The 24,723-nt window shown below is 38.0% G+C and overlaps 1 protein-coding gene across 7 annotated transcripts in view; it reads right to left on the reverse strand.

The window, feature by feature from the left end:
• Positions 1–24,723, reverse strand: part of DGKB (diacylglycerol kinase beta) — a 693,335-nt gene that overhangs the window by 591,371 nt on the left and 77,241 nt on the right. For all 7 annotated transcript variants that reach the window (XM_084791209.1, XM_084791212.1, XM_084791211.1 and 4 more), the window contains exon 2: positions 17,023–17,278. In XM_084791209.1, coding sequence (XP_084647335.1) covers positions 17,023–17,092 — 70 coding nt within the window. In that variant the 5' untranslated portion in view covers positions 17,093–17,278. The remainder of the gene's footprint in view (positions 1–17,022; positions 17,279–24,723) is intronic.

The raw sequence follows: 24,723 nt of genomic DNA on the forward strand, positions 1-24,723 counted from the left end.
AGGGCCCAGAGCCTATTCTCGAAAACACAGAAATAAATGTTCAGCCTGAGGGCCAATAACGCTACAGTCAGACTTATATGTATAATTCTATAACCCAGTTCTCATGCCCTGTGGAACTAAAGGCCTATGCGCTTCAAGCATAGGTCATAAGTCCCTGCCACTATTTATGATTTCCAGCCAAGCTGAAGAATGCTCCACATTTTGTGCCAAATTCCTGCATGCCACGGGAAAGTTCCAGAAAGCTGTACTTGGGTGCTTACACCAATGATAAGAGATGGGCACAGAGTTTTGAGAGACAAACTCCAACAACATGGGACTCTGGCAATGGACGCACTAAAGGAAGCTAAACTTTACAAGTCAGAAACAATCAACATTATGCATGGTTATCGGAATGGTCTTTTAAAAAACTTTTTCTATAGAAAAAACTCAGTAGAGAGCTTGCTGAAAATATTATGTATTATATTTATTATGCAGAGAATATTTAAAAACTGATAACTCTTTATAGATTGCCTGTGAGGGACCTGATATAGCTGAGACACACACTGAGCCTCTCTGTGCACACTGGTAAGTGGCACATATTGTACCACATTTTATCAGGTGTTGACATTTCGAAATATTTATGACACTATTAAGAAAGTTCCAGGAAAGAACAATTTTAATAAGCCATATTTGCACATTAGAAATATAGAGCCTGGAACACAAATGGGCTGCGAGGAGAAACAACCCATAGTCCATTATCTGTCAGACTCCATTCCTCAAAGGTTCCTGAACATTCTGTGCCTTTAATTAACTCCAATAGAAAACTAAAAAAGAACCAAGAGTCTTTGGGAAACCAAGAAGATAATACTAATACAAGTGTTAAGGACCATGTCAACAAAGAACTAATGTCTGCTCACAACTGAGATGGTGAAGGGTATTATAAACAGGTGGGGTGTGATCTTCTAGTCCTTATAGAGGTGGTATCATGGTCAAACTAATTAGGTTTTCTTATAAAATATACCCATCTATCTTCCACAACAAGGCATGTTTGAGTGAGAGTGAGGACCAAGAAGTTGTGAATCGTAGACTCTCCACGACTCCCACAAGATTCCAGAGCATTGGATTTGTCAAAACTGCTGCTGATCATATCCTATTGTAGCACTTGGAAGACCTTATATGAGAAGAAACGCATAATAATATCTAGCCTAATAAATAAAAGTAGACTCTGGTAAGAGTCTGAGGGAGAGAATATCCATCTCATCTCTGAGCACTGGACGTGTAGGATTGTCGCTTACTGGCTTGACATGGATTTCCTAGCCTGCTCTCTTATAGGCACAGCACCACCACCACACCTTCCTCTTTACAGGGGGTGCCCACCCACATCAGTCATTAATCAAGGAAATGTCTCATAAGTTTGTCCATAGACTAATTTGGTATGGGCATTTTCTCAATTAATGTTCCCTCTTCCAAGATGTCACTAGTTTGTTTAAGTTGATACAAACCCCACAAAACTAGAAGCATAACAAGGAGACATGTAGACTTGCTCTTACACTGTGGCAGCAGTGCCTACTCCTTCAGAAGTACTCCCCAGGGATGCTGAGAGAAGTATAAACTACCTTTAAGATTGAGGAAAAGAAATGACATTGAAGATCACCTGACTCCTACCAAAAAAATGTTATTAGAAATAACTGCAGGGACCTGTAGAGCATCATGCCACCCAATGTTGGCAGAAAAAGAAGCCATACACATTCGCCCAAGCTATACTACAAGGGCAGGCAATATAACCACAGACACACAGAGCATTGCCTACCACCGTGCAATGCCGTGAGCCAGAGGGAAGATGTCCACAGACTCACCCACTGCCATGCCACACAGGCAGGCTGTGGATATCTAGAAGTGCAATAGCCATTCGGCCACATAGCTGCAGACAGAGGAGGTTACCCAGAGGCCAACCAGGCCCATGTACAAGGATGTGGTGGACAGATGGGAGAGAAGTGGAACATTATGAAGAGGGATGAAACTGGATGCATGAGGATGGATAGCCTTTCATGAGTAGCCAGCCCCTCCATCTGAGGCCATGGTGAAGTCCAAAACCATGCTGCCTGTGAGGGCCATTTCTGGGTCTGTAGGTATGCAATGGCAGGGCTCTGTGTTGATGTACTTGGCACATATTACCATGAGGGATCACAGAACATCCCTGGTCTGGACAGATGTCAGCTGCCAAATGGAGGTCCAGGAGCTAAGCAGAATTAGCCTCCACATGTTATTGGCTGCTGTGCTCTGGAGAGCTGGCCCTACCTCTCACCAGCTACAGCATTCAGGAAAGTGAGCCTTGCACCACTTCTGGACAGCAAAGAGAAGCTGGCCCTTGTGGGTGTGGGTGTGCACGAGCTGATCCCTAAGGCAGACAGCAAGAGAGTGCTGGCACTGCCACACTTTTGCCTTGAGGTGACACACATGGAGGTACCCTTCTCACATTTCCCAGCCCTTCCTCCCCAGTGCCACATGCAAGGTCATGAGATCAGGAGAGCCGTCCCTGTCCCTCACTAGCTGCAGCCCTAAGAAGAGTGGGCCTTACACCTCACCTGGGAAGCACTGTAGAGCTGGCCCTAGTGTGGGGGGGAGAGGGCAGGTGAGCCTGTGCCTGAAAACGGGAAAGCTGTCAGAGCCACTCATCTGCAATGAGGTGGCTCAGTGACAGAGATGATGCCCCCGCACCCGCCATCCTTGTCCTTTACTACCTCCAGCAGTTGAGGAAGCTGATGCTGGGCTATGAGAATAGGAGGGAGAGTTGGCCCTGTCCTTTCCTGGCTGCAGCACACAGATAGCAGCACCTTCACCTTTACTATGCATTACAGTTGAGTTGGCCCTGGTGGAGGCAGCATGAGGAAGCTGCCCTCTAAAGCAGAGGAGCAGGAGAGCTGACCCTGCCTCCTGCAGCATTGGGTGGCCTAACTGGAGAAGCTCTAGCAAGCTCTCTCTAGTAGTGTGGATAAGGGAGAGCCAACAGGCTCACCAGTTCAGCTGGCACCCAAGCCCAGATACAGAGATATTGTGAGTTGGCCCATTCAAAAATCTTTATCATCTGTGAATGCCTGGGATGCGTGAAAGTACCAGTCCTGCATATCCAATACTGCAGGATCTTTGTGACACAGGGCAACAGCACAGGAGGAGTCCGAGTTAAGGATCTAACATTGAAGGCATCACAAAAGGCAGAGACCTCGAACCAGACCAATGACTTATTTCAATGAATAGTGGCAAGTGAAGATGCGTGGACAGAGGGCTGTACTGTGGGACGCACTGCCACACTACAGCTTCCACAAGAGATGTTTTCTGTGCTTTGTTTTCTTTTACTTTGGTCTATTTGTGTGTTTTCTATTTTGGGATTGAGGGAGATTGCAAGGGTGGAGGTCAGACACAAGGGGATGGGGAAGTGAGTGAGATTAGAGTTCATGATGCAAAAAACCACAGTGTGTTGGTAAAACTACTTGTCAAAGGTCTAGCGAGGGGAACAGGGCCTAAGAGGGAGGGAGAGTGGGTGAGAATGGGAAGACAAGAGGAAGGGGATTACATTGAGATGCAATGTGAATAAATTTTAATAAAATAGAAAATTAAATAAAGATTATAGTAAACAAAAATGAAAGAAAGAAAAGAAATAACTTAGCAGTTTCTGATCCAAGAAGTCTGAAGATAGTTAATGCTTTCTGCTTTTTCTGTATTTAGATTTTACACCTGCCAAGTAAGAATAGTGAAGGGAGTTTGGGGAAATAGTATACTTTTCTGTGACTTCTGAAGAAAATGTTTACACACACACACCACACACACACACACACACACACACACACCCCACATGAACATACACATATCCATCAAAATTAGCCAATCTGTTCTTGATAATAGTTTATTTCAACAGTCATATTAGATCATATCCCATCAATGCATCCTGCGCTCCATGAAAACTGTGTCTTTTCATCTTAGAAGTCTTCCTAGAATTTCATGTTCCTACACAGAAATGTAAAGTCAATTTCTAAAGACTGAATTTCAATAGAACTAATTAAAAAGAACAAGACTAATCTCTAAGATCCATAAGAAAACTATAAGCTGTAGACACTTAGCAGATATTTATAAACATCTGAGCGACTTGCCTCTCTGTCTCAAAGCTGTGATAACTAAACTGAAAAGCTTCTAAATGCCATTCGCTCTCAGGCAGCTGTAGGATCTCCAACATTCTGCCAAAGGCAAAGGCACGTAGCAAAGGCCCGTAGCTTAGATTCTGGGAGAAAAGCAGTTGCATGCTGGAATTCAGTCTCTTGCCGAGCTCTGAAAGCATTTGACAAAGGGGCGGGCATGGCTAGATGGGAGCCGCGTACTGCTTTCTCCCAGTTGTACTTTTCTGTGTGTTTGTTAATAAAACATTGAAATGTAAAGTTATGGCTGATACTGGCAAGAAAATAGTGAGTGTGTGAGACAGAAGGTGGGAACCAAAAGAAGAATCAGGAAAGAGGAGATTTTTTTTCTTTAAATAAAATAGCTGTAACCTCTTTTTCATGAGTTTAATCCAAAAACACTCATTATCTTTATTCTGCTTCATGTTCTTAGAATGGATATAGAAACTGGATGAGTTTCCTACATTGAAAATGGAGGGCTTAAATTGTATGTACCAAGAACCTGGGAGCAGGGGGGAAGGGAATGAAACAAGCAAGCAAGCAAAGAATGCTTGGCTCTGAAGGGTGAATATAGTGTCCATGGACACTATCGTGTTAACGGCTGCTATTAGCTTCTGTTTATTGAAAGACACCCATCTGTTTGCTTCATGTTCTGTGGATATTGCAAGCAGAGATGCCGGTCAACTGCTTGCATTCCATCCTAAATTGTTGAGGATTGTCTATATTATATTTTACATGTATCTTGAGAAGACATTAGGCATTTTCATTGTCCATTTTAAAAGATACAAGTTCCTTAATGTAGAGATTTTTTCCCTGCAACTTAATTCTCTGTCTTCATAGATATTACCTCTCCCTTTTCATATTTTCCTGTGGGAACTGAAGAAAGGAGCCTTTAGACACATGCATAAGGGGCATGCAGGTTATTCTGAAATGATTAATGGGGCCCATTGCCTCTGACCCTAAGGCATTGCATCTTCTAGCATCCATGAATCTTCACCAGGATAATGTATTACATCATCAATAGGGCAGAATTTCAGATCTTCAAAACCTGGCAGTATTCATCAAATAAAATCTGGTTTAGGCAATGAGAAATTGGGACTTCACATACCTAGGGAGGGTTTTAAAGCATCTGTGGGATTTGAAGATAACTGTGTAAAAAAAGGTAAATGAGAGCTGCTTTGAGCAGGAATCCATACCTCACAGAGACGCAAAGAAGCAAAGTATATTATTCAGCAAATAATAAAAATAGAAATATGTACTTGTGAGTAGCAGAGATATTGAACTCTAGGGAAAGTAAAGATAGCTGAACAAAAACTCAGAACACTCTTATAATAACAATAGAAGTGATAATTAACTTACTCTGGTAGCTTACTGTTTAAAAGGCAATTGTATACACAACATTTTATTTGTATCGTATGAAACTGTTTTGAGATAGTCTTCTTTATTTCCTTAATTACACAGCAGAGGAGATTAAAGTTTAAGAAGGTTATGTAACTTGCTCAACCCCCAAACTACTGTTGGGAAAATAAACAGTATAGACATAAGGAAATTAAATGAATGCCAAAATGAAATCAACACTTGGCCATAGGTGTACAATATTTTGTCACAAACTAGCCCTTGTATTGTAAAAAAAAATTCTACTCTAGTTTTGCTCCTCTGAAAACTCTTCTTTTTTCTCATGTAGAAGAAAAATAATCATACTTACCCTGCACACTTTTGCTATTAAAGTCTGTTTTTCATTTCCTTCTAAAAATAGCGCATATGTATCATTCCCATTGCTTCTTTTCCATTCATTTCACTGAACCTACTACACTAAAATAAAAAAATAAGAACCCTAAACTCCCTAGAACTCCAAAATGTTGTAAAACCTGCACACATTGTGCTATGCTAATTTATACTGCATCACCTGTGTTGTTATTTTTACTTGTTTGTTCTTGTGTATTTGGGACAGGGCGATTCCATGTTGCCCTGACTGGCCTAGGTCCCATCTGTAGACCAGGCTGGGATCACATCTGCAGTGATCCTTCTGTGTTACGTCTTTTGAGTGCCATAATTGATGGTGAAGGGAGGGGCCCATTTTGAGTAGTACCATCCCTCGCATGGCGGCCTTGGGTTCTGTAAGAAAGCAGGCTGAGCAAGCCATGGTGAGCAAGCCAGTAAGTAGCACCAGCTCTTTCTTGCAGGTTCCTGCTCTGTTTGAGTTCCTACCCTGACTTCCTTTGAAGTGATGTGGAAGTGTAAGCCAAATATACCCTTTGTTCTCCAACTTGCCATGGTCTCAGGGTTTCCTCATTGCAATAGAAACCCTACCTAAGACACCTATCTTCCAGTTTTCTCACATAAAGTGCTCTCTACTGTTTCCTCCCTTTCCTTCTCCCTGTCTTGGTGTGCTTCCGTAGGCCATCTCATATATGCCTTGATTTGATAACCACACAGTATGCCATGGCACACCACTCTATGTCCCTGAGTCTTAATTTTTTTCTTGGGCTTCAAATGTGTATGTCAAAGTGCTTAATTTATATCTCAGTGTGAAACCCTGTAGAATCATAGCTCAACTGTTCAAAACAAAAGCACTCTACATTCTCTCTAAACTTGTTTTTTGCAATCCATTCCACTGTTAAATGAATCACACTGACTTAGGTGTGCAAAACAGAATGCATCACCCCTCTTCCGGAGATGACAATTTAATTGGAAAGTACAATTGTTCATATTTTTCTTCAGATTCTCTCTCTTATATCTGCTCTGCTTTCTGTTTCAACGTCTTAACCTTCATGTACACTTGAATATTCAATAGTTCCTCTTTCTTCAAATACATTGTGTGTGTGTGTGTTATGTTTAAAAATTAATATTATTACCATCCTCAGTGTCTACCAATGATGGTCAAGAACCTTTTACTAACAGTACTCCTAGAGTCAGTTTGGTGACTATTGCTGAATTCTTCACTCTACTCTCAGGGCTTATCTGCATAAGCACGTATACAGAAGCAGACTTGCAAAGATAAGCATATATACCATCCAGTACTTCCATTTCCTCCCATTTATTCAGCATTCTTTCAAACCTCCATACCTGTTCTGTTAACTACATGGGTTCTCTGCTTCTGTAACCTCTATGCAATAGTGTCAGTTAAAGTTAAAAACCTCATTGATTTTTATCTACTACCCATATGAAACAGAGTAAAAAGTTGTCTAAGAGTTTTAAATATATAGTGATCACATGACTCTTTAATGTAATATAGAATAACATTTCTCTCTTTGCATAGGCTGTAGGATTTTTCAATAAATGTATCATATTATTCAATATCATATTACCAGACACAAAAAATGAGGCTTAAGAAGAAAATATACTGCATGCATAGTGCATTCAGTAAATGATTAAGGAAGAAAATTAAGGTCCTCTACTTATATTTGTACTACCTCCCTCGTTTTACTCCCTGACATATGAATACGGTAGAGACCAAAGTAATCTCTAATGAATATAGCAATATTTAAAGCTCTACTGAATTGAGGATAAAGCATATCAACAAAACATAAAGCTTTGGAACATTTTTGTTGTACATGGTTACAATATTGTAACTAACAGAAGGGTTTAGTATTTCAAAATGGAGATTATTAATCTTGTTTTATGAATGACAAAATAGAAACTTTAAGAGATTGACTTATGCAGTTCTGTGAAGTAAACAATAAGCTGTTGATTCTGGTCTAAAGTAAACAGTAGGCTGTATTTTATTCCTCTGATACTGATCACAGTATTAGTTTTACCCAGTATTTTCATGTTTTTATTCACATAAAACATGGAATGACTATCTTCATCCACAGGCTGGAAGTGGAATGCAGCTATCTGAGTAACTTGGGCCAAAGATATTTAAGTCTGTCCCTGAAAGCAAGATACAGTCTCAGAGGTAGCAACCACCTTATAAGCTTTTTCCTCCTTCTAATGCCAATTTCCAAAGCTGATGGCTGCTCAATCACATAGGGTTGTACCTGTACAAAATTGAACCAACTGTATGTTAGGTTAGATAAGCAAAACTGTAACAGGATATATATTACACCATTATCAAACACCATAAAAAAAGTGCATGACAGAATTAGAGCTAGGAAAACAGTTCATTTTATAGCCTCTTTTATACCTTGTGTCAATTTCCTGCACCCAATGTAAATAAATATAGGGCATAAAATATATTGATACTGAAGGTGTAAAATTTAACATGAAGCTTCACAGCTTTGATGTTCTGGGCCATTTCTAGTTGAACAGAAGCTCATGTAGCTGTGGATGCCTTTGGTATGGTTAATTTTGACATATGCTGATTTTATTTATTTGTAAATTTTATTATAATAAAGTTTATTAGAAATAATGTTTAAACTTATAAATATAATAGGAAGTGGGAATAAAAGCACTGTTTTGTCAACCTACTGAGATACCATGAGCATTTAATCAAAGCAGATATTGGCTCACTTTGACCAATATTCCACAGAAGTCATCTTTTAATATTATTCTATGGGACCAGAAATCTAAATAACACTGATTTTTAAAGTCTAAAAATGTTAAATAAATTTCTGCCAAAAATTTATCAAATGTCTATGGGGCCTAAAATAGTGGGAAGATATACTTATTACCTTCTTTTACTAGTGAAAGATTTAATCATAAAAGAATGAAGATGACAGAAAACAAGCAAACAAGCAGGAAATTGAGTTTGAAGCACTTAGCAAACAGCCAGCAGGCTAGGATGAGACAAAAGAAATTACCCTGCCAACATACATTCCAGAAATACAGTCTGGGTCAGGGCCAGGAGCTGGCAAGTCCATCATGTGAATCAGAAGAAATAAGGTCAGAAATGAGAGATTCATCTAAAATAGGTATTCAGATAGAAATTTCAGGTCAATAGTGAGAGTAAAGTCAAAACACTATAGGTAAGCCAAACCAGTACAGCCAGTAGGTTTAAGTCAAAGTAGAAAACTAAGCCATCTGAAATGAAACTACCTCAGTCAGCTGCTCCATGATGCTCATCATAACAACTGCAAAGCACCTCACACGTCTGCACATTGAACCCCCAGGATCTGTGTGATTCTAGGAAAGTGAAGCAAGCCTTATCTGACAACAAATTATGTGTTCTCAGAGAGTGTGCTAGCTAGCACTGTGCCATTTATCCTTTCGTCTTGCACAAAGAGAGTAATTACCAGTAAGTGCCTTGTCCTCCCAAAATAGAGCTAATCTAACACAAGGCAGAAGACAGAAGTAAAAGCAAATCTCAGCATGATAAATTAGAAAGAGGGATAGCACGTGATCTAATTTGTTTAACAATGAATTATACACGTACACACACACACACACACACACACACACACACAGAGAGAGAGAGAGAGAGAGAGAGAGAGAGAGAGAGAGAGAGAGAGAGAGAGAGAGAGAGAGGTTCTTTTCTTTCTTTCTTATCTCATCTTGTATGAGAGAAGCACAAAATATTTCTAAATGGCACAATTAGGCTTTCGTGTTAGAAGAAGGCTTTCCTTTTAAGTGAGGAATACTTTCTTAAAATGAGGAAAAGATACCTTTATTACAATGCTTCATGGCTTGTTGATTTCATTTTTGTCTTATGTACATATTTTTGGTTTTGCTTCTCCTCTTCAAACTCCTTCTTTTCTTTCTAACATCTCGCATCACACACACACACACACACACACACACACACACACACACACACACACACACACACACACACACTTTGTGTGAGGGATTCAGCCCAGGGCCTTAAGTGTTCTAAGCAAGCATCCCACCACCAAGATTAACTCCTAGTCCTTCATATGTATAGTAAAAGAATAATGAGGGAGATTCGGGGAAGATAACAAAAGAGTGTAAGTAGAACACTGAATCCTGCATCTTCATTAGACAGTGCAACACTGAGATTCATGAGTGACCCATCCTGATGCTATGGGAGACCCCTGCGCATGATGGTATAGGAAGGACTCATTTGAAACTGTTCTTTCTCTCGCTACCCTACATCTCTCTCCATCGTTCTCTAGCTCGTTCTATTCAATTGAAGCCTTCTCTTTGGTTTATATGAACCAGCCTTAGAAAGGCCATTGGGGAAGACACTTCTGGCCCGTCTTCAACTTATCCTTCGACTTGCCCATATCTCATCATACCAAGACTTTTTTATTAAAAGCTCCCTGGTTCGACCTTAATTCCAATCAGCATGAAGCAAATAGAACAGAAATGCTGCAAATGTGTTCTAGATTGGTTTATTGTGGGCAACATTATTTACAGGCTATTTTTGACATGTTATTCTTCATAAGAATGATAGATAAACTACTATGTCTTTGACTTTTATTGTCATTTACCTCTGCCAAGTATATCAGCCAGCTATTCTGCCAGATAAATTTATTCCCAAGGAAAGATATTTTACTTTCCACTCAGGATTATTGTAGTTTTGATGAGATAATGTTTATAAATTGTTTACAGTATGACAGTAAAAACCACTTATTTATAATGACAATTGCTTTATTAAGCACTACAGTAAAAATATTCTGAAGTGAAAGTCTGTTTATTGAAAATGGTGAAAACCTTATACTTTATGGTACAATTTGTGATGCTTAATTTTGTCAGTTTGATTATGTTGAAAATCAGGTTAGTGGGTCCATAGTATAGACTGAGATTCAGGATAGAATAAAGGAGGAAAAGGTGAGAGCCTGCTATGAAGGTAGTCCTTTGTACACTCTATCATCTATCTATGTATCTATGTAACGATGTATGTATGTATGTATGTATGTATGTATTTATCTATCGTCTATCTATCATCTATATTTATCTATTTATCTATCATCTATCTATCTACTAATCTATCATCTATCTGTCTATATCTACCATCTACTGTCTGTCTATCTTCTATTATCTATTTATGTCTTTTACTTTCTCTCTTTCTCCTACAAACATTCTGGCTGCCATGGTGTTATAAACTAAAACTGAGACAAAATAAATATTTTCTTTATTAACATGGTTTTCCCAAATTCTTTGTGAAAACAACAAAATTCTTGCACAATTTCCAAGGTTATACTATTAGCCAGTAAGTAAAGCAGACACCATCAGGGGCAGATTCTTGTGTTAATGGATCTTCAAAGTGTCCTTTCATTTGTTGTCAGCTAAAACTTTATGGTACAAGATGATGGTGCCCAGAAGCATTCCTGCTTATCACTTTAATTGCCATGATCTTAAATTGAGCATGCTCAGAAAAGGATCAACCTGTACTCATAGGCTTTCTGAATAAAATCCTCATGCTCCCTTTGTTTGCGGAAGTCATTGCTTAGGAAATGACTCACAAGTTGTCCTTGGCTACTTTAAGTAATGTTTTTTCCCCACTGTTTTATGCCTTGACTGTGCTTATTTTGCCTTTATATCCACCAACATATGAGTCCACTTCATTTAGTCACAAAAACACTATGGCTATAAAGATGTAGACAAGGCAGGAAGTTAATACTATCTAATATTAGTTTGGGGACTGGGTATATACTTTAGCTGGCAGACTCCTTGGATTTTATTCCCACTATATCTTAAAGTTGTCATGGTAGCACAGATTTTGGGGGGCTTTTTAAATTATAATTTATTCCAAATCAAACATATTTTGTATCAATATAAAAATTCTATATCCGTGAATTTAAAATAACTCTATTTATGAGTAACAGTTAAGGCCCTAAGTCAGTTCAATAATCTACTTTTTGCCCTGTCATCCCCCATATTCCTCCTTCTTTCTTTTCAAACCATATATCCATACCTAAGAAAGAAAGACAAAGGAAAAGAGAGATATTGCTTAGTCTAATCTTATTTTCTTTCTGAATACAACCAATAATACACAACAAGGACATATGCTCAACTATGTTCATAATGGTTTTATTCATAATAGCCAGAAAATGGAAACAGTCTAAGTGTCTCTCAGTAGAAGAATGGATAAAGAAACTCTGGTACATTTACACTATGAAATACTACTCAGTGAATAAAAACAAGGAATTCCAGAAATTTGTGGAAAAATGGATTGAACTACAAATGACCATAATGAGTGAGTTAACCCAGAAGCAGAAACAGTCAAATGGTATATACTCATTTATATATGGACACTAGCCCAAGGGGCATGTTCCATGAAAGTCTTCACTTACAAGGAAAGTGGGATAGAGGGGAGGACATCATATTGGGACTTTAGGTGAGAGAAGCATGGGAGCATGGGGAAATAGGGAGAATCCAGAAGGTCCTAGAAACCTACAAGAAGACCATTATGATGGGCAGATCTGGGCTCAAGGGTCCTGCTCAAATTGTGGCACCAGGCAAGGACAATACATGCAGTAAACTTCAAACCCCTACCCAGATCTAGCCAATGAACAGGACATTCTCCACAGTTGAGTGGAGAGTGGGGACTGACTTTCAAAAGAACTCTGGTGCCCCATATTTGACCACATCCCCTGGTGGCTCTCAGAGGAAGGATAGCAGGCTACCAAGAAGAGACTTGATACTCTATGAGCATATACAGGAGGAGTAAGTCCTCCTTGGTCACAGTCATAGGGGAGGGGAGTAGCGTGATACTTGGAGGGAGGGAGGAATGGGAGGATACAAGGGATGGGATAACAATTGAGATGTAATATGAATAAATTAATAAAACATATAAAAAGTCCAATAATAACATAACCAACTCCCAATGAAAATTTAGATAGAATTCACACACATAGAATATATTTCTACTCTAATATGAAATAGTTTACCCATACAATTCAATTATAATACAAGGCTTACTTGCAATACTTTGAAAATGCTATTGCAGTCTGTTTAGGATAATTAAGTAATACACGTTTACTGTTATTTGATCAACTCATGGTCCTGCCAATTTCCTAGTCTATTTTCATCACAAGAATATACACCCTGGGTTTAACAGATAGATATGATTCTATAGATAAGGTAAAATAGTTAGATAAGGTCTTCAAAAATCTCAGAGATCTACAGATATGGCATTTAAAAACGTTTTTATGGTTTTAAGGATCCTTTGACAATAAGACAGGTTATCTCATGGCAACACCCTGCCTACCTCAGAGAAGATGATGAGCATTAAAGAACCTCCTTAGGGTGATTGCTTCAAATGTGTCAAGCCAACCATCAGACAAAAATGTCCTCATTTCTGTCACACACAGAATTCTGCCTAAAAGCAGGCAAGCTTGGATGCAGGCAGAGTTGATGGCCAAACTCTGCCAAGGCAAGTAATCAAGTCCTCAATAGTTCTTGCCTCACAAATATGTCTGTCAGATATATTGTGCCAGAAGGTTGAAATTGATGCTCCAGTGTTATAGAGTTTTGGGTGACTGTTCAGGCAGCAAACTGTCTCTGTTGTTTTCTCATTTTGGAACCTGCTAACTTGTACTTCCTGTTTACCCAGATCATTAATTTTATTCTGTCTCAAGTCTCTGGTGGAGTTGAAGACCAGATAGTTTAGTTTTCAATTAATCTTAGTTGTTTAGGGATTAAGTTGTTTTTAGATCTAGATACCTGTTTTTAGGTTAATAGAGACTTATCTCTATCATTATGATAGATACTGATTTACATTCAGAATCGTAAACTCACCAAGACAGGAAAGATGTTTTCTCCAAGGTTGCCAAGTACAAATAGGCAAAACAATGCGAACATAGCATTTGTAAAATTTCTAATTGTTTTGTGGTCCTTCTTGCTGTATGTAGCTTATTGTATATATGTGTAATCGTCATAGGGAGGGGAATAAGGGGAAAATGGGAGGGAGGGAAGAATGGGAGGATACAAGAGATGGGATAACCATTGAGATGTAACAAGAATAAATTAATAAAGGAGAAAAAAAGAATTACAAAAAAGTAATAATATAAATGTGTATGTAAAAGTGAAAAAAAGAAAAAATCTATTATATATAATCTACTTATTCAGGTTACATCCCAATTGTAATCCCCTCATCTTATCTTCTTTTTCCCCCACTCTCTCCCTCTTCTGCCCTACTTTCCTCCCCTAGAACTCAGTTGTTAGAGTTCCTGTCAGAGACAGCCTCCCACTCCCCACCCCTTCACTACGTGGAGAATGAACCGTCAAGAGGCTATACCTGAACAGAGGGTCTAGGTTCTCTGGTTACAATGCCCTCCATTAGGGCATAAGTTTGTGCAGGTGCCCCTGGGTCCAGATCCCTCAGCCTTGATAGTCTCCTATTGGAGCACCTGACAACCTCCCCACCACCACCCCCTGTCCTTCTATTCCTCAACTCTTCCATTCAACTCAGAGAGCTTCTGCCATAGTCTGGCTGTGAGTTCCAGTCCCAGTATGCATCCTGACCCCCCCGCTGGGTGTAGTCTCTCAGAGGACATCTATGTTGGTCAGTAGCACAGATGTGTAATCCCCACACTCAGGAGGTGGGGGAATTGGATGGAGTATCAGAAGTTTCTCATTATTCCTGGCTATTTCAGGAACTTGAGGGAAGCCTGGGATGCATGAAAATTTGTCTAAATGGGAAAAAAGGTTGCTCATAAAGCTGAAGGCTTTTCCTACCACATCAGAGTACCTCTCCAGTGGGAGAAATTATACCCTGAATCTGAACATCAGGCACTCGAGTCTTCAAGTCACCATAATTTTGCATGTACCTACATTGACAACTGCCACAAACCGTATGAAATTTATGAATGTTTGGAAATCTCCATCCTATAACACAGTACCTGTCAAAAATAATTCACATGCCTTACAACACACTCTACCCACCGCAAACAAAAGGTTAATCCCAAATGACAGCATGTGGCGGATAATGAATAAAGATTTGAAAACAACATGTCTCGTGTACTCAGAAAACATTCCATCCCCACTCATGAAAAAACTTGGAGTCTCTTAACCCTTAGCTGGGCCAAGAAACCACAGCAGGAAGCACAGACAGATCACTGATGAGATAAGCTCAATTCTCTTCTCAGCAGGAGTGAGAGCTTTCTGTCTTGTAACAACAGTTTGGATGACTTTATATAAAATGTGGAGGCACAAATGAGACTCTCTTCCCACATCTCAATGAAAATGCCTCCCATGGAGTGACGCAGGCTGCAACCTTAAACAGGAGCCTGGTCACAGCATGCTCCAGGCAGCCACAGCATGCTCCACTTAAGCTGCCTTCAGCATGTGAGGGGACAACACAGAAATAAGGCAGTCAATATCACTTGAAGCTTCTACCTTGCAATCAGACTCTATTCTCCTAGCATTAAAAAAAAAAAAAAAGACACCAGTTCTTTAAGCACCCATATTATGGCACCTTTCTACTTGATTAACAACAACAATAAGTTCAAATGCCCAACACAACATATTTACTCTCTGTATATTAATATAGCAGTTGCAAACAGTTTTAGCCATAGCAGAACGCCTGCATTTTGTTTACTTCTCTAATACAGTTTATTCCATGTAATACTTGTAATAATGAATACTTCTCATTCACTTTCCTGATTTTTTGTTTAAAAGGTACAGAAAATAATCTACAGATATGTTAGGAAAATTTCCAATGGCAGATACAGGATTAGGGTTTCAGCACACAGATTCAGGTGTGTTGGCTGCCCTACAGGGAATGCTACCCTAGTTTTTCTCTACTCATCTCTTGCTCATTTTAAGAACAGCCAAGTGGTCTTGAGAGGCCTGATAGTTACAGGGTCTATTGTAGCTGTGTGGGGGAGAATCCACAGTAGGATAAGAAACAAAAACAATGGTCTTTGCGGTGTTCTCTAGGTTCAGTTTCGATTTAGTTTGGCTGTCTGAGAGGTTTCATGAGATGACTAATTCTTCTCAAGTATCACACAGCCACACTTCCATCCCCCAAAGCACACAAAACATCGATTATTTTTTGATATACATAGTCTTAACACGTTGGAAATTTAACTCTAGATCATGAACTTATTAAAAAAATCTATTTACTAATGCATTTAAAGTAACAATTTACTGTTGAAAGATTAAAAAAAGAAAGCAAGTCCAATACGATACTACACTAATAAACTTTGAAGGAATGTTCATTTCTAATGCTGTGTTGTAAGATGAAAATTTTGATCTCCAAATGTCTAAAAACTGATTGCATGCACTACATGTTGAGAGACGATTACTTATAATCGTCACATGATTAGTATATTTTCAGTTACTTTGTTAATGACAATTTATTATGCAAGAATGCATTCTAACCATGATACACTTTTCTTCTTAATTAGCTGGGAAGAGTAAATGGCATTTCTTTTGTTTTCTTGATGATATGAAAAAGAACAGCAAATTTGATGATCTTGAGATCTCAACTAGTTTTTACAGAGTTTACAATTAACCAGCAATTTGTCATCTCATAAAAATATTATGCATAAATTCTTACTGTAATGCATAATGAAGATTATCCTGAACTAGCCTACTATGCAGTGAACTATCTTGGTTTCTCATTTGAAGAGCTAATAAAACACATTGGCTTAAGTTCCTCAGATCTTTTTCATTGGAAGTTTTGATGGAGATTAGGCACAACTGTGGAGGCACAACATGTCCCTGATTCCTTCTCTGGGTCTTTTTTGAATGGATAGTTTCACAAGCAATGAAAAGGAAACAACAAAAATCAATAACCCTTCCCTTTGGGTTCCCTCGCTTTATTTCTATTACCAGCAATGTTTTCCAGGATTAGTTTTGTATCTGATATCCTAGTTTCTTTTAAATCTGACACTTGATTTCTCTCTTCCTGGTTTTTTAATTTTTATGCTAAGAGGTAGTCTTGAGTTGACCTACTTGTGAATATAAAAGACAAGCCTGCATCTCTCCCTAGGATGATCAGGACCTGTGACCAGTTGCTGTCATGAATCCTGCCTTGTTTAACACAAATGTCAAGTTAAGTTATATCTTCCACATGAATACTCACACTCAGCATATTTCTGAAGCTGGGAAAATTCTGAGGGGCTGAGATGGGCCCATTTCTCTTGGTTTGTCATGGTGTAGGCGAGGAGAGTCTTACACACCAGATGAGGGATGCTTTATGTAGGTGTTGGGCAGAGCTTTATGCTGCAGAGACTTTACAGGATGTGCTTCATGATGACACAGCTCAGGCTTTCAGAATAATCAATCCATCCACATGAAACTGTTATAGATGTTTGTAGTTTCAGTAATTTGTGAAAACACTGTGCAAAGAAAAACATGAAGATCAAAAGATTAACAATATTGGAGAAAGAAAATGGTAAGGATTAAATAATAAGGGTAAAATGGTAAGGATCACATGTCCTAACCAATACATTAAGGATGTATCTGATTTTGCATACTTTTCAATCATTAATTACCTCTTCGTTCTTCACTGACTTTCTATGTTCTTTCTTTAATCCCCAGTCACATAAATAAATGTAACCAAGAGTACAGACTGTGAAGAACATTTTGATTAATCAAAGTATGCTAACCAAAGTAAATTTACTTGTGTTTAGTTTTATAAAGTCCACATTCCAAGGATAGACAAGAACATCATTTTTATCATCTGGACTCATAATTTTTTAAATATCTAAGTTGTTCCAAGAAACAGTCTACCTAGACCAAACTCATTATTGGGATAGGAAAAGAATATACAATTTGCTAATATACTGGATTTCTAATGATGTTCTTTAATAGTATTTAGTGCTAAAACATATATCTACTATCTTGCAAATCAACTTGTGGGTCCTATATAATTGTTATAAAGCAATTAAATGAAAGAATACTTTTAGTTTTATAACCTTATTTTTTTTTCAATAAATGTGCCAAGTCAAAGTAATTCAAAATGCCTGAAAGACTTGTCTAATGAGAGTAGATGACTCTAGTGTGAATCACGTTTTAAAATAAATCCCCAAGTTGTCAGAGGCTTAGATTCACTGGCAAACTTATAAAGACAAAAGTGAGCTCCATCTGGCTTCAGTGTTTTATCAGATACTGTAATCAATTGCTCTGTACTCAACCAGGCTGGCATTGGAATCTTTATAGAACTTGAGGCTGGGTAAGGATTACTTTGCCTCTAAAACTGCATAATAGAAAACTTATGAAAAACATACAATTAATTAAAGCCACAATTCCCATAGCATGACTGAAGGGAAAACAAACAGACATCCAACAAACAAACAGACATTGTTTTATTTTGTGCAACCTTTTTAAAGATGCCTATCATTTATTTTTTGTAAGGCAAAATATTTTTTGTTAATTATTCCCAAAAACAGAATTATCCTGATGTGTTAACAAATGGCCAAGCTATTTGAAATCAGTCAGGACATATGTAATGAATATATCTGGGTCTCCACCAGTCCCCTTCCGTTGATTTCAGCCTGACTCTTTGCTTCCTTCCAGCTCATGCAGTTGTGTAAAATGATGCACCTTGTCCTCCCTATCCAAAGGGAGACAAATGATTCAGGTTTTTTACATGCTCTTTACATTGGGCTCCTTCTAACGGTTTTAAATGTTGAATATAGTAGTTGAAGGAGAGGGAAAAATGGTTATAACTAAATCATTACAGAAATAGTTGGGCACCTATTCCTATTCCTGATTCACCAGCTGTCTTGGTTCTTCCACAAACTAGTTATGTCCTTTTATTAAGTAGTTAAACATTAGTCTTACTAAGACAATCACACATATGTACAATTACTGTCATTAATCTTTTTTTTTTAATCACAGATTAAGTAGGCAAATTAGTTTCTGGTCTCTATAAATCCCAAATCTCATGTGATGCTGATAGTTCATTATTCTAAATAGATTTGTTGAATCCCTGAGTATTACCCAACAACATTGTAGTCAATGGAGACACAACAAAAAGCCAAAACCCAGAGAATATGGAAATAATGTTGATGTTTAAAGTATATCAGCTGTCAAGGAGAGTGTAAAACGTACATAGTGTGCATTATACCATACAGTCTTTACATTTGAGTTCTATCAGCTACAGCCTTTGACCTTTCATCAAATGAGGAAACTACATGGGGTGACTTGCCCCATGATGCATAACACAGTCTCTATCCCAATCTCTAATCCTTTCGTCTTTTTCTTCCCTAATAGTCTCGGTAGCAGAACTCCAGTGAATGTACACTTATTTACACGACTGTGTTACCAGGTTCCCAGAAGGAGGAGTTGGCAAATGAAATATAAGAGGTAGATTGACGTACGCAAGAATATAATATTCTGTTTGAATAAAAAGCATGTAACGGTCCTATTAAACCCTCCTTCCTATCTGCTGATACTGCGGATGTAGACGGCAGAGCTTCTTGTACTATGGAGGTAAATGTTAGAATGCAAAATGTGAGCTAGGTAAAGCTCAATAAATTTGTCTAGGATTGCAAAAAACTAATAGCAGAACAAATTCAAGCTATCTCCTATTTTATGAATAAAGTTTTATTAGACCAGAGACATGTCTAATAGATAAACTATCAAAAGGCCTTTGTTTGTCTTTAGGAATTATAGTGTTTATTATACTCAACATTGTAACAATCAATGCAGGACTAACCCCAAATCACTAAAAGCTTGATTAAGGTCACATTTTAGAAAGAAAAAAAAATCACTATTTTCATTTAATTCCTTTGAAATTGTGCTTAACTGGATCCTTAGACTTTCTTATTATTATTCTTTTTTTAAAACCACAGGTAATTATCAGGAACTGAAATGATTTCAGATGCCAGTCTGACAAATTGCCAGTATGATAGCTAATCAATTATGATGTCTAATAACTTGTAATTCCCAATATAGTTCAAGCTGCCCTTAAGTCTGAGGGGACAAATATTAAGTAGAAGAAATTAAATATTTGGTAGTAAACCATTTTATTCAAACAAATACAGGGTGATGTGTGTGTGAATGTGGAATTTCAGATCTAAAGACTAGCCGCAGCCATGCTGAGCAGACAGTATAAGCATCTTAAGTCACCAATCCCTTTAAACTTTAGGTTCTTAGCTTTAATTAGTGGAGTTTCAGCAGAAAAAAAAAATATAGTGTTTTCTTAAATACTTTAACTGGGTGAACCAATACACTGGGTCTATGAAAAATGAAGAGATAAATGCAGGCTGCATGACATCAGATGCCGAGAAACAGCTATGCTTCAAGCCACAGAAGGTGCTGAAAATAAGAGCAGCACTTTCTCACAGCCCCTGCCTCTTCACAAATGGTTACAAAGAACATGACAATATTCAACTGGGAATCCCCATGGTGTGTTCACAGATCTCCTGCCCCCTGCAGAAGGTTTTCTTTAGACACATGAAATGAGTGCCAGGAGGGAACCACTGCGCTGGCTTTTGGAAAGCAGTCTAATTCTGGCTTTCTCATCTATTCAACAGATGTGCCACTTTGCTTAGTTAGTGGCAGGAAATAATTACATTACAGGAGCTGAAGAAAGCTATTTGGCCCATTGTACCTACGCTGAAAATGTTCTCCATGTTAAAAGAAGGCCTCAATGTCCTTGTGAGGAAAACAATCAAGTAATATCTAGATAAAAAATTCTTCAGATTGTCAGCCACAGAAAGGATGAGTTTTTAATACTTACATAAAGTCAGTGTGTCATGACTCCTATCACTGAATAAGAGTTAGTGAGTATTAGAGCACACTGGAGAATTTAACAATATGTGCATTCAAATTCAAAATGCTACAATGATATAAAATATTTGCAACATCTCAAGAACCACAAACTCTTTGTTTGAAGGGAAACACAAGAAAAGGAAAATAATAGGACTGAATAAAAACACAAAAACAATTAGTTCCCATTGGTTCTTCAATGTAAGTAGAATCAAGTCAAAGTACCAAATCTGTAATTTGTAGGTTGTTCATTTAACTCTAAAAAGAAGTCTAAATTTGAGGCCAGAGAGCAAGTAGACACTGTGCTAAATACTGAGAATGTGGTAATACATTAATTAGATATGACACTTGAACTTCCAGATTTACAGTCTGTTTGATGTTTTCCTCTAATCAGTAAAACAGTAGTAATAGACTCTCCCCAAGGACCTAGGGTCTAGAACCCTTGGTTTCCTGATCAGAATTACTTAGAATACCAGTCATGAGTTCTGTCTCATGAAGCAAACCTTACATCAAATCAGAAAGTGCTTGTTTTCTCATTCATACACCAATAGGCATTACAGCATTATACTCATGGCCATGCCATGCCAGTCTTGTCATTACTGTAACACAGGGTGCTGTAGAGAGTGGTAAGGAAGTAAAAAGCAATGGGAGGATGTTTGAAAATTCCAAGCTTACTAGAATATAATTTTAAAAAATTTTTGAGATGCATTCTATTTGGTGGGCAGGGACAGGGTTGTTGCTAAACAAAAATTCCCATGTCAGCTGTGAGATACTTTCCTGTGAGTTGTTGATCAGGGAGATCCCAGAGGCCTCCAAAGACTACTGGGTATTGCCATTGTTTTTGGTTGCTCACCAGAACACTAGGCTTAGGTTCAACCGATAAAGACACCACACACTTTAATCATAAGCCATCGAGAAGAAATGAAGCTGGACTTCAAAGTAGAAGCTTCCACAGCGCTCTTGTCACAGGGGTCAGACGTGAGGATAATCAGAAAGTGGTGCTTCTTCCTGGCTAGTTTTTTTCCTCTTTGTTGTTTTCACATGAATATTTGCCTTCAAGCTTTACACTCTTAATTCCACCTCAGCATTTCCTGGCAAAATATCCCAGTGCAATGCAGATGGCACACTTAAAGTGAGTAATTAAGAATGTAATGACAAGATTATGTATTAAGTATGGCTTGGGTTTAGGGAAGCTAATGGGAAAGAGTGTAGTGCTCTGTACTGACAGGAGTTGGAAGTTTACTGATTCTGTACCTGAAAGAAACAGCAAATGTAGAACTGCTATGGGCAGATGCTTTCAATGTTTGTCCCCTCTAAACTTGTACAAAAATGTCATTACAACAGTACACATGGGTAGGGCTTGGGAGGAGTGATTAGACTATATGAGTTCTTCCATTTATAAAAGGGCAAGTATGGCCTTCTTTGGCCTTTGTTAAATACCTTAAGTCATGAGAAGGCACAAGAAGAAGATCCATGACAATTACATAATGAAATTCTGTTTTTAAGCCATTTTATTTATCGTGTGTGTGTGTGTGTGTGTGTGTGTGTGTGTGTGTGTGTGTGTAGATGAGTGGCCACACTCATATGTGATGTGACATGTGTGCACATGTTAGAATGAAACATGCAGCAATCAGATGCATCATTCTAACACATGTGTCTCAGTGAGGAAACTCAATTTATAAAACTTGGTGACCAGAGTCCTTACCCTCTAAAAATATCTTAATAACACGATAGAAGATTTCCTCCTATCATATAGAACTGTAAGAATATAAATTTCTGTTTATTTTAAATTAATTATCCTCAGAGACCCTACTATGGCTGCATACAATGGACTGAGATAAGAGAATGCTTTTTAAAAGACGTATGACCCTCAGAGTGATCTAGTCATACTAGAAGCAGAGTGATGAATTTGCAACCTTATCTTGCCATGTCTTAAGTCTCCTTCATTACATCACAGTGATCAAATTTAACTATAATTCAGATGGCAAAGAGCACTCCTTGGTGTAATCTTAACATAAAAGAGGCTCATGAAGCATAGAACAAAATGAAAAGGAAATTGGAGCTACTGAAGTGGCAAATAAGAATTATTCAACTCCCCTGGGGCAAGAGTTTAATAGGGAATAGATAGATCTGGATAAACCTGTAATAAGTGAATTACCATTGTTACACACAAGGTAGCAGAGAGACCTCTTACAAAATACCCTACCACACATTTAGCAAATGATTAGTAGAAGCATATGGTAAAGTAAAAAAAAAAAAAGAAAAGAAAGAAAGAAAGGGGAAAAAAGGAACCAGAATAGAAAGCACCTTCCAAGGAGAGGGTAGAAAACACTTTTTTTCCCCTAAAGTCCAATTAAATAAAATGTTGTTTGAAGAGTCCAGTTGATCTATATATTTGTCAATGGAGACCTTAGCAATAATGAGTTGTTTGAAGTTAAGCAAGTTGCATTAATGAAACTGAGTTTAAGTGAAAGACTGCAAATGTCATCAACTCTTAAAGTGAAAAGTACATGGACTTACATAAGTGATAAGTACAGGGACAAAAGGCTGTAACACAGACAATGTTTAAATTATTGATTTTAATGCTGAAGAATCAATATGGCAAATAATCTCATTATTTTCATTTGGAATCAAATGGACCTACTTTCCTATTCAGATTCTGAGCCGTGATTGCCCTGTCCTTAAAGTCAATCATTTCTACCTCAGGCTGAGTGAAAGTGGGCAACAACCACCCACGCACCTTGCAGAGTTGTTAGCACTTAATGGTATTATGTATGCCTAGTATATGACAAATGGATTCTCAATAAAGGCAATTATTTAATGTCAGGTGCAGGATTAAATTTGAACATATTTACAGCATGTATCCTGGGAGGTAAAAGACTGAAAATTTGCACATCTTTTATAAAGTTATGTGGGTGGCTTAATATAAGATCCATAATTGAGTTATTTTAGGAGTCTGATGACATAAAAAAAAAGTTTCAAGGGAAAATTTCAAGGCTAATCTGCAGATATGCTGAATGGAAGTACAAATCTTGCATTGTATACAATTTTGAATTTGGATTGTTACTTTGGTTTAGTCAGTTTACAATTGTTTCCTTGAAATGAATTTTATATTCTCTTTCACATCTTTTAAGACATTAAGAATACATTTTAGAGTAGATATTGGCAGGTTGAGTGAAAATGAGGAACCCATATAGTCATACAATATTTCTCAACATGAGATCCCAAGTGTAAAGTAGTCTGGCAGATTCTAGGTTCCAGGAACTGAAACAGGGAAAACAACAGGCTTTTCTGAAGGGATGGTTCTCCAGGAGCCCCGGGCCAGAGACAAAAAAGCCCAAGCTCCACTGCCAAAACAGGAACCTGGATCTCAGCGAGACACACTCCTCATGTTCTGACAGCTTCTTAGCTTCTTTCACAGATAACCTGGCACACACATATTTCCTGGCTGTGATATTTTTTTCATAATTATATTGCTTCTATAGGAAAGACAGAATCTAAGAACATTTTCTTTCCAAGTTATAGCCATACTAGAAACAAATCCATTTCTTCTTCGTTTTTGTTTCCTTACAGCTTCTAAAACACAGGGATACTAAGCGTATGGACCCAAGCAAGTGACCAGCAATAGAATGGGTGCAAAATTATGCTTTATCTCAGTGGTCTTCTGGATTCCTGTTATAACTGCTCAGAGGGCTGTCATTCTTGATTGTGTGGTCTTCTAAAGTCACAATCAATAACAGAAGTGATGGGTGTGTCTTTCTTGCCTAAATATGCAAATGTCAAACCTCAGTCTTTCTGTCCTGGGCTCTTGTTCTTAGGAGCAGCTAGCCACAAAGCTCACACTCCCTCATGTGACGAGGCTGCTCGGAGCTGAGTACAAACACTCACAACAGTGATGAGACATTTGAACTGTCTGCTTGCTCATTTTTTCTAGTATTTCACAACTGTGGATTCCTAAAACGCCACAAAAAAGGATAGAAAATAGGAACTACACATAATGCACTATTTAAGAAAAAACAAAAATTCTAAACCTAGAAATACAAGAAGGGTATTTTATTAAACCTTT

The sequence above is a fragment of the Acomys minous genome (genome assembly GCF_964271855.1).
Source record: "Acomys minous genome assembly, chromosome: 8".
In the NCBI taxonomy this organism is placed as follows: domain Eukaryota; kingdom Metazoa; phylum Chordata; class Mammalia; order Rodentia; family Muridae; genus Acomys; species Acomys minous.